The following is an 11,235-nucleotide window of genomic DNA, read 5'->3' as shown; positions in this document are numbered from 1 at the left end:
CCATCAAGCGCTATGATGAAACTGGCTCTCATAAGGACCACCACAGGAAAGGAAGACCCAGACTTACCTGTTAATTGAAATGCATTCCAGGTGACTACCTCATGAAGCTGGTTGAGAGAATGCCAAGAGTGTGCAAAGCTGTAATCAAGGCAAAGGGTGGCTACTTTGAAGAATCTAAAATGTAAAATATATTTCGATTTGTTTATGTCACGCCCTGACCTTAGAGATCCTTTTTTGTCTCTATTTTTGGTTTGGTCAGGGCGAGAGTTGGGGTGGGCATTCTATGTTTTGTGTTCTATGTTTTCTATTTCTGTGTGTTTGGCCGGGTGTGGTTCTCAATCAGAGGCAGCTGTCTATCGTTGTCTCTGATTGAGAACCATACTTAGGTAGCCTTTTCCCACCTGTGTTTTGTGGGTAGTTGTTTTCTGTTTTTGTGTCCGTACCAGACAGAACTGTTTCGAATTCGTTCGTTCTCTTTGTTATTTTTGTTATTTCAGTGTTCAGTTCAAATAAACGTATGAACACGTACCACGCGGCACCTTGGTCCTCTCCTTCCAACAGCCGTTACAGTTTAACACTTTTTTGTTTACTACATGATTCCATATGTGTTATTTCATAGTTTTGATGTCTTCACTATTATTCTACAATGTAGAAAATAGTTCAAATGAACAAAAACCCTTGAATGAGTAGTTGTGTACAAACATTTGACTGATACTGTATATACATATACATTTTTTTTTTTACTGAACAGGTGGGGCTCAAAACACATGCCCTGAATGACGAGTCACCACTGACAATACCAGAGATATATTTTTCGGAGGGAATTGAATATCTTCAACTGCATTGAATGCATTCTGATCTCCAGGACTAATCAGGATGTAGATGAAAGTTACTTCAAAGCAGAAAAAAACAACTCCTCATTTCAGTGCAGCAAATCAGTAAATCACCATATTTTTTTTAAAATTTATTTTACCTTTATTTAGCCAGGCAAGTCAGTTAAGAACAAATTCTTATTTTCAATGACGGCCTGGGAACAGTGGGTTAACTGCCTGTTCAGGGGCAGAACGACAGATTTGTACCTTGCCAGCTCGGGGGTTTGAACTCGCAACCTTCCGGTTACTAGTCCAACGCTCTAACCACTAGGCTACCCTGCCGCCCATATAATCTGCCTGAGGGAAATCAATCTCTTTTTATTGATTGCTTTTCTGAAACTTTAGTACTTTAAATGGGTTTCATCGTCGTCAGCATTAGAGAGAGACAGAAGCAGTCTTTGGTCAAGGTATAACAGCAATCCATGCTTTGGTTTTGTTTCCATGGCACATTTTAGCATTTGTGGCACAAATCCCATTAAAGTTATCGTACCGAAATTAGCATTTTTCGCTAATATCCAAATCATTCAAAAGTGTCTAAAATTGATTGTGATGCTCAACAAAGTCACTTATACATGATTTGAACATGATGCGCTTCAATGGGATTTGTGACACAAATGCTAAAACGTTAGCACGTGGGAACGTTGCCAGGGAAACTAAACCAAAACATGAATTACTATCATACCTTGTCCATAGACTGCTTACAGGGTAAGAAAAACATGTATTTTTGTCATTTGTATGAACCATCCCTTTAAAACATATTCCCTTATTTGAACACAGGGTATGGCTTGTAAAATAATGATAAAGAAGTTGTATTTCATGTTAAAGTACATAAAACATAAATATTCAGTACAAATAGGCAGATATGCACATTACATCCTGCCAGTACCAAACCTACAGTATGTTCATGGCTTTTTCTACCCTCTGCTGCCACCTCCTGGCCATGCTCATCTACTGTAGTGTGTGTGTGTGTGTGTGTGTGTGTGTGTGTGTGTGTGTGTGTGTGTGTGCGTGCGTGCGTGCGTGCGTGCGTGTGTGTGTGAGAGAGACGTTCCCAAAGAATTTGAGCAATGGTAAGAGTCCCTCGATAATTAACTTGTCGTACTGAGATGGACACTCTCAGCTCAACACCACTTTTCTCCACTGGATGTCACATGCTTAAAGGAGCTCTATGTGAGGACTATCTCAAACCACTCTTAACTGGTTAGGGGTACAGACTTTGTGTCATGCATGACTAGTAATGTTAATTGGATACTTTTGCTTGAGCTTAACACTTATAGCCATTACTTTGCCTTGACCCTAACATGACATTTCTCCCAAATCCTGGCAGGCAGAGATGGGATCTGTGCTGCCACAAGAAGCCCTGCAGAGGACAGTGATTCTCCACAAAGGGTCCATGTCAAAGTCAAGGGACGCTGCACAGTAAAATAGTGAACGTTGTCTGAGAGAAAGCTCTAAGTACAGGCCACAGAATTAGGTTATATGCTATCAATCCATTCTTACTTCTGGTGGATATTAGCAATAGAGCCAACTGGATATAGACCAACTATATCAGTCAACCTATAGCTATAGATTGCATCAAAGAAATTATAATTTTAAAGTGTTCTCGTATCACTCACTCAAAAAAAAAGAAGCCAACTGACATTTACTCATGAGGTGCTGACCTGTTGCACCCTCTACAACCACTGTCATTATTATTATTTGACCCTGCTGGTCATCTATGAACATTCGAACATCTTGGCCATGTTCTGTTATAATCTCCACCCAGCACAGCCAGAAGAGGACTGGCCACCCCTCATAGCCTGGTTCCTCTCTAGGTTTCTTCCTAGGTTCCGGCCTTTCTAGGGAGTTTTTCCTCTAGCCACCATGCTTCTACACCTGCATTGCTTGCTGTTTGGGGTGTACAGCACCTTGCTGATGTAAGAAGGGCTTTATAAATCAATCTGATTGATACATTGCTTTCCAATTTTACTAATACATTCACAATATAGATTATGGTGACAGTGTCAAGTGTGAATCAGGGCTATATCGAGATTCATGTATAACATTTTTATTTGCCATCAGCGTGCCTACCTTGGTGCCAGTCTCTGAATGCGTCTCCTTTAAGAGTGTTTTATCACACGGTTGATGACGCTCTCTCGTGCTGTAAACACGGCTCGCTCAGCTGCGTGGCGGAGACAGCTCATACCAAGGGCCCGAGGTAGGCTACTGTATTTACGTAGACTGGGCTATTAAAACGCTGTTCACCTCCTCATATGATATCTGCAGAATCTCCTGTCTGAGGTGCAATGGCTAGGAAGACTGACATTCCTCCTTCATACTATGGTGAGTCGCCACGTTCGTCTTTGTTTAACGTCGGTAACCGTTCTTTCTTCAAGACATGACAAAGGATAGCCTACAACAGTATGCTTACTTTTGTTATTGGGTCGCTTCTAGCGCTAGCTCTGATTTCCAAAATCTAACATTGTAGCAAGATACAATACAATATTATGCACATGTAACGCTCATATAAAGCAATACTTTGTTACAAAACTGGATGCCGAATTAACCATGCGTGTTGGCTACCAAAATAACAATGTTTTAATTTCGAAAGTAGGCCTACTGGATATAATAATGCCATGATATTGTTTAATTCACTCCAGTCATGAAATGTAACACAAGTGAAACTTTCTATTATAGTTTGGCTATGGAGCTCTGCTTTTGTTGATCACAGAATACAGTGCACCCTCTTGGGGATTAACACTTGGCGTGCAGTGTACACAAACATATTGGTACAAAAGGTTATTGTTACAGTTTTAAACGCATACTCTGGTTAAATTCAACAATTATTATTAAAACTTTTCCATTTTCCTGTTCAACCATTGACAATGGATGACTTAAATGTATTGGTTTGATGAAGAAAACAAGTGAATTGCATCTGAAAGCCAAGATAAACAACAATGCTCATAAACAATGTCCATTGTTATTTGGCAAATAGGCAAGCAATGTAAAGAGAGTATTTGTTTCCCTTTGTCCCTAAGTGACAGTTTTCGGACTGGTTGGCATATGAATATTCAATCTCTGGGCAGATTGACTGTCCATTAGCTGGTCCTCTTTGTTAGGTTGTTTATGAAAATGATATAATCCTGGACTCGTGCCAGATGCCATAGAAGCCACATAACTACAGTATTTCAAGTGTGAAATGACAGCTTTTATGAGCAATAATACGGTAATAACACAGTTTGCCGCAGATTATTAGACAAAGGAGCACTGATACAGTATTGCAGGCAGAGCTATGTAAGCTCTAGCTATGGCTTATGTAATTACAGAGTAATAGTCAATACACTGAAGGCTATTTTACTCATGTCTGTTGTTATTACAGAAAGTACATGTCACAACGTCTTATAAGTAGTGATTTTACAGTCATGATTATAGGATGGCTTGACCCTCATTATAATCAATCATTACTGTGCATGATCAATCATTATAATTGGGTCATCCTTATAATAGCTGAATAGCTGAAACCAGTGTGTGAGCCAGCCCAGTCCAAGCAGCTTATCTGAACACATACAGTATCTTATCCACAATGTAGTCTTTGAGACAACAGGCAAAGGTAGGCTACACTTCCCTAGTATTTATTTGGACAGTGAAGCAACATTTTTTTTATTTGGCTCTTATACTCCAGCATTTTGGATTTGAGATCAAATGTTTTCATGCATAGCTATCTGTTTTACCATTTTGAAATGAATGCACTTCATGTACTCTACATGACCAAAAGTATGTGGCCACCTGCTCGTCAAAAATCTCATTCCAAAATCATTCCATTAATATGGAATTGGTCCCCCCTTTGCTGCTATAACAGACTCCACTCTTATGGGAAGGCTTTCAAATAGATGTTGGAACATTTCTGCAGGGATATGCTTCCATTCAGCCACAAGAGCATTAGTGAGGTCGGGCACTGATGTTGGGCGATTAGGCCTGGCTCACAGTCGGTGTCCTAATTCATCCCAAAGGTGTTCGATGAGGCTGAGATCAAGGCTCTGTGCAAGCCAGTCACGTTCTTCCACACCGATCTCGACTAACCATTTCTGTATGGACCTCGCTTTGTGCACGGGGGGCATTGTCATGCTGAAACAGGAAAGGGCATTCCCCAAACTGTTGCCACCGGTATCCTCTGTATATAGCCTCGCTATTGTTATTTTACTGCTGGTCTTTAATTATTTGATACTTTTATTTCTTATTCTTATTTTTTAATAAATGTTTTAAACTGCATTGTTGTTAGGGCTTGTAAGTAAGCATTTCACCTGTTGTATTTGGCGCATGTGACAACTAACATTTGATTTGAAGTTGGAAGCACAGAATGGTGACCTTAGGCTTGTGTGCGGCTGGTCGGCCATGGAGACCCATTTCATCACGCTCCAGAAGAACAGTTCTTGTGCTTACGTTGCTTTCAGAGGCAGTTTGGAAATTGGTAGTGAGTGTTGGAACCGAGGACAGATAGAGGTTACGTACTGTGAGATTGCGTGGTCTACCACTTCTCGGCTGAGCTGTTGTTGCTCCTAGACGCTTCCACTTCACAAAAACAGCACTTCCAGTTGACCAGGGCAGCTCTAGCAGGGCAGAGATTTTATGAACTTGTTGGAAAGGGGCATCCTATGATGGTGCCATGTTGAAAGTCACTGAGCTCTTCAGTAAGGCCATTCTACTGCCAATGTTTGTCTATGGACGTTGCATGGCTGTGTGCTCAATTTTTGTAAATAACAGCTGGTGCACGATATCTAAGGAAGTCTTGAGGTTTTGCTCGCCTGAGGTAAAGTATCTCATGATAAGTTGTAGACGACACTATCTACCTAAAGTGTTTTCATCTGTATTTTTCGTAGCTGTTTACATACCACCACAGACTGATGCTGGCACTAAGACCGCACTGAATGAGCAGTATTCCTCCATTAGCAAACAAGAAAACGCTCACACAGAGGCGGCGCTCCTAGTAGCCGGGGAGTTTAATGCAGGGAAACTTATATCAGTTTTACCAAATTTCTATCAGCATGTTAAATGTGCAACCAGAGGGGGAAAAAAACTCTGGACCACCTTTACTCCACACACAGAGACGCATACAAAGCTCTCCCTCGCCCTCCATTTGGCAAATCTGTCCATAATTCCATCCTCCTGATTCCTGCTTACAAGCAAAAATTAAAGCAGGAAGCACCAGTGACTCGATCAATAAAAAAGTGGTCAGATGAAGCAGATGCTAAGCTACAGGACTGTTTTGCTAGCACAGACTGGAATATGTTCCGGGATGTTCCAGTCATTGGCTTCATCAATAAGTGCATCGATGACGTAGTCCCCACAGTGACCATACGTACATACCCCAACCGGAAGCCATGGATTACAGGTAACATCCGCACTGGCCTAAAGGCTAGACCTGCCGCTTTCAAGGAGTGGGACTCTAAACCGGAAGCTTATAAAAAATCCCGCTATGCCCTCTGACGAACCGTCAAACAGGCAAAGCGTCAATACAGGACTAAGATCGAATCGTACTACAGCGACTCTGATGCTCATCGGATGTGGCAGTGCTTGCAAACCATTACAGACTACAAAGGGAAGCACAGCCGAGAGCTGCCCAGTGACACGAGGCAAATAACACTGAAACATGCATGAGAGGACCTGCTGTTCCGGAAGACTTTGTAATCACGCTCTACGCAGCCGATGTGAGTAAGACTTTTAAACAGGTCAACATTCACAAGGCCGCAGGGCCAGATGGATTACCAGGACGTGTACTGCAAGAATGCGCTGACCAACTGGCAAGGTTGAGGTTGAGCGCCAGTTCTAGGTCGAAGAGGCTTCTAAACAGCTTCTACCCCCAAGCCATAAGACTCCTGAACATCTAATCAAATGGCCACCCAGACTATTTGCATTGCCCCCCCCCCCCCCCCCTTTACACTGCTGCTACTCTGTTGTTATCTATGCATCGTCACTTTAGTTAATAACTCTACCTACATGTACATATTACCTCAACTAACCGGTGCTCCCGCACATTGACTCTGTACCGGTACCCCCTTATATATTGTCTCACTATTGTAATTTTACTGCTGATCTTTAATTACTTGTTACTTTTTTATTTCTTATTCACATTTTTTAAAACATTTTTTTAACTGCATTGTTGATTAGGGGCTCGTAAGTAAGCATTTCACTGTAAGGTCTACTACACCTGTTGTATCCGGCGAATATGACTAATACAATTTGATTTGATTGAGTGTTTGTTGCAGCTCGTTCCAGTCACTCGCGACCCAGGGATGTGTCGGTGTGTCCAAACTTTTGACTGATACTGCATATATTCTATTCTTATTAACAATAAAAGTGACTCCAATATGTCACAATATCTTATTTACCAGTAATTTCTATTGGGCACAACAGCATCTGAAACACAACCAAAACAACTGCAAATGCATCCAACGAGTTTATAGAGTCACAAGCTTGATGTAGTCATTGCATGCTATGAGTAATTGACCCAAATACTCAACTTTTGACTAAATTGAAAACACTAAGTGAATATGTGTATATACAGTGGCAAGAAAAAGTATGTGAAACCATTGGAAATACCTGGATTTCTGGAAAAATTGGTCATAAAATGTGATCTGATCTAATCTAATTCACAACAAAAGAAAAACACAGTCTGTAGACATTCACAGTGCAGGGTGGGAAAAGTATGTGAACCCTTGGATTTAGTAACTGGTTGACCCTCCTTTGGCCACTCCAGAAGGCATATTTTCTTTTGTTGAAGCGTATTTTCTTCTGTTGATTTACTTCTGTGTTTTGGGTCGTTGTCCTATTGCATCATCCAACTTCTGTTGAGCTTCAATTGGCGGACAGATAGCCTCCTGCAAAATGTCTTGATAAACTTGGGAATATATTTTTGTGTCGATGATAGCAAGCTGTCCAAGCCCTGGGGCAGCAAAGCATCAGCAAACCATGATGCTCCCTCCACCATACTTTACAGTGTTTTACGTATTGTAAACTCGTCAACAGGGATGTTAGCCTGTTCCAGAGATTTCTGTAAGTCTTTAGCTGACACTCTGGGATTCTTCTTAACCTCATTGAGCATTCTGCGCTGTGCTCTTGCAGTCATCTTTGCAAGACCGCCACTCCTAGGGAGAGTAGCAACAGTTCTGAACTTTCTCCATTTATAGACAATTTGTTTTACCGTGGACTGATGAATATCAAGGCTTTTAGAGATACTTTTGCAACCCTTTCCAGCTTTATGCAAGTTAACAATTCTTAATCTTAGGTCTTCTGAGATCTCTTTTGTTCGAGGCATGGTTCACATCAGGCAATGCTTCTTGTGAATAGCAAACTCAAATTTTGTGAGTGTTTTTTATAGGGCAGGGCAGCTCTAACCAACATCTCCAATCTCGTCTCATTGATTGGACTCCAGGTTAGCTGACTCCTAACTCCAATTAGCTTTTGGAGAAGTCATTAGCCTCGGGGTTCACATACTTTTTCCAACCTACACTGTGAATGTTTAAAATATGTACCCAGTATAGACAAGAAAAATACAATAATTTGTGTGTTATTGGTTTAAGCACCCTATTTTGTCTGTTGTTGTGAATTAGATGAAGATCAGATCAAATTTGATGACAAATTTATGCAGAAATCCAGGTAATTCCAAAGGGTTCGGATACTCTTTCTTGCCACTGTATAGTGTATCTAGTCCCCCCATTTGAATGTGTCATATAGTGTATTCAATTGAATCAAAAGTTTAGTATTTGGGCCCATATTCATAGCATGCAATGACTACAACAAGATTGTGACTCTATAAACATGATGGATGCATTTGCAGTTGTTTTGGTTGTGTTTTGGGATTATTTTGTGCCCAATTGAAATTAATGGTAAGTAATGTATTGTGTCATATTGGCGCCACTCTTTTATTGTTAATTAGAATATAATATGTTTCTGAACTCTTCTACATTAAAGGGATACTTCGGGATTATGAAAATGAAGCTCTTTATCTACTTACCCAGGATCAGATGAATTTGTGGACACCATTTTTATCTCTCTCTGTGCAGTTTGAAGGAAATTTCTAACTAACTTTAGCACAATGACTGGAAGTCTATGGTAAAAGCTAGCAGGCTAGTTTTACCATAGACTTTGTCATTGCACTAACGCTAGTTAGCCTTGGCTCGCCAAACTACCTCTAACGTGATTTATACTGGACGCAGAAACATTAACAATGTTATCCACCAATTAATCTGACTCTGGTGCAGTAGACAAAGGGCTTCATTGCCAAAATCCTGAAGTATCCCTTTAATGTGGATGCTACCATCATTACAGATAATCATGAATGAATTGAGAATAATGATGAGTGAGAAAGTTATAGATGCAGAAAGGTCATGCCCCATAACATGCTAACCTATCACCATTACCACCAACTGGAGAGGTTAGGATTGTCTTGGTTGTATGATATTTATGCATCTGCTACTTTCTCACTCATCATTAGTCACGATTCTTTCAGGATTGTCCTTAATCATGGCAGCATCCACGTTAATGTAGAAGTGTTCAGAAACATATTCTATTCTTATTTACAATAAAAGTGACTCCAAAATGACACACAATACATTATTTGCCATTCATTTCTATTGGGCATAGCATCATCTGAAGCACAACCAAAGCAAACTGCAAATCCATCCAACAAGTTGGTCGAGTCACAAGCTTGATGTCGTCATTGCGTGCTAGGAATACGGTACCAAATACTAGACGTTTGACTAAGTGCAATACACGATAAGTGAATTTGTCCAAATACTTATAACGCCTTCAAATGGAAGGACTAGATACTTAAAGTGCTTTAATTTCTAAATGGTATAAAAAAAGATACTGAATGTATGTAAATATCCTCAAATAAAAGGTGACATTATGTACTGTCACCTCATAAAACAAAATGCTGGAGTATAGAGCCAAAGTATAGAGACAAGTTCTAAATAAATATGTAGGGGAGTGTCTATAGTAGAACTAATTGTCATTGTTAGTGAGTGTCATGGTCCGTATATTCAGTATGACTTCATGGGAAAGTTGCAGTGTCTGTCATCTCTCTCCACACTAACCCTGTGTGTCACTCGGTTCCCATGACTCCAGGCCCCTGCCAATCATGTTTCTAGCATGTCAGCTGGAGTTTGACCTCTTACCCCAAACTCAGGATTCAGCCCACACTTTAACGGGATAGTTCGGGATTTTGGCAATGAAGCCCTTTATCCGCTTCCTCGGAGTCAGATGAACTTATGGTACCATTTTTATGTCTCTGCGCCCACTGCTAACTAGTGTCAGCGCTATCTTAACGCAAAGACTGGATGTCGTCGGGAAAGGCTAGCATGTCTTTGCGCTAAGCTAGTTAACGAAGTCTCGCAAAACTACCTCCAAATTCCTTCATACTGGACGCAGAAACATAAAAACGGTACCACATGTTCATCTGACTCTGGGGAAGTAGATAAAGGGCTTCACACAAAATCCTGAACGATCCCTTTAACACTGTGATGAAGCAGAGCTAGAGAGAAAGCTTTACTGCAACATTCTGAACATAAAGTTTCAACATTTGATTGTATGCTTATGGTGTAAACTACCTGATCACTCCAATGCAACACGTTGCTGTAATTATCTAAAGGATGGGAATAAGCTCCTCCATCTGAGAAGGGAATTGAGGCTCTGCGTCTTTAAATGCAACCTGGGCAGTTGGAGATTTAGTCAGTGGCGCATGGGATGGAGTTGTGCTGACTCCCCATGTTTAGGTCAGCTGATCTGTTCAAATGGCCTCTCTCTGGTGCTGTTGCTCAGTCAGCCAGCCTGTCCAAATGGTCTTTCACAGGCAGAGAGGGATACTAGGGGTAAAAAGTCTATCGTCCTCCCCAACCTGCCTTTAGCAAAATGGAAATGGATGAGATGGTCACACTCACACACACACACACACACACACACACACACACACACACTAGGCAAGCAAGCAACAATACACATAGATTTGATACACACTTGCAGACATGCTCAGTTTGTGCACATTCTATCACACACCAACTTTCACACTTCCAGTGCTTTTTCACAGACAATCAAAAAACCGTTATTAAGTGACAATTTAGATAGAGTAGTGTTCACCGTCAAAAAATGATGAGCTGGGCACCTTGATAATTAACACATTTCTCGCATGATCAGCTTGCCTGAGTGTGGCATTTTTACACCCATGATTGGCTTTTAAGTGCCTCGGCTCTCTGCTACCACTCACTCAATATGAAGACTGATGGTATCACAGTGTGGTACTCCTACACACCTTCGTTTACTCTGCATGATGCTCGTACTCATTATTTTGAACGAGGTTATGTTCTTCCCCTGTGAAATGCCTCAGCACTTT

At 40.9% G+C, this 11,235-nt stretch overlaps 1 protein-coding gene across 8 annotated transcripts in view; it reads left to right on the top strand.

The window, feature by feature from the left end:
- The first annotated feature begins 2,999 nt into the window (after positions 1 to 2,999).
- The window catches only part of LOC139409005 (solute carrier family 44 member 5b), a 53,278-nt gene continuing 45,042 nt past the window's right edge, over positions 3,000 to 11,235 (top strand). For 4 of the 8 annotated variants that reach the window (XR_011634346.1, XR_011634349.1, XM_071153609.1 and 1 more), the window contains exon 1: positions 3,012 to 3,194. Coding sequence is in view for 4 of the 8 variants with exons in the window: in XM_071153609.1 (XP_071009710.1) it covers positions 3,158 to 3,194 (37 nt within the window). In the remaining 4 variants the exon portion in view is untranslated. Of the gene's footprint in view, positions 3,195 to 11,235 lie in introns of all 8 variants that reach the window. The other 4 variants (XR_011634347.1, XM_071153610.1, XM_071153611.1 and 1 more) reach the window with 4 other exon arrangements.

Source organism: Oncorhynchus clarkii, chromosome 5 (genome assembly GCF_045791955.1).
Source record: "Oncorhynchus clarkii lewisi isolate Uvic-CL-2024 chromosome 5, UVic_Ocla_1.0, whole genome shotgun sequence".
NCBI classification, from domain to species: Eukaryota; Metazoa; Chordata; class Actinopteri; order Salmoniformes; family Salmonidae; genus Oncorhynchus; species Oncorhynchus clarkii.
Note: the sequence above shows the minus strand (reverse complement) of the source record. Positions and strands in the feature narration are given on the sequence as shown.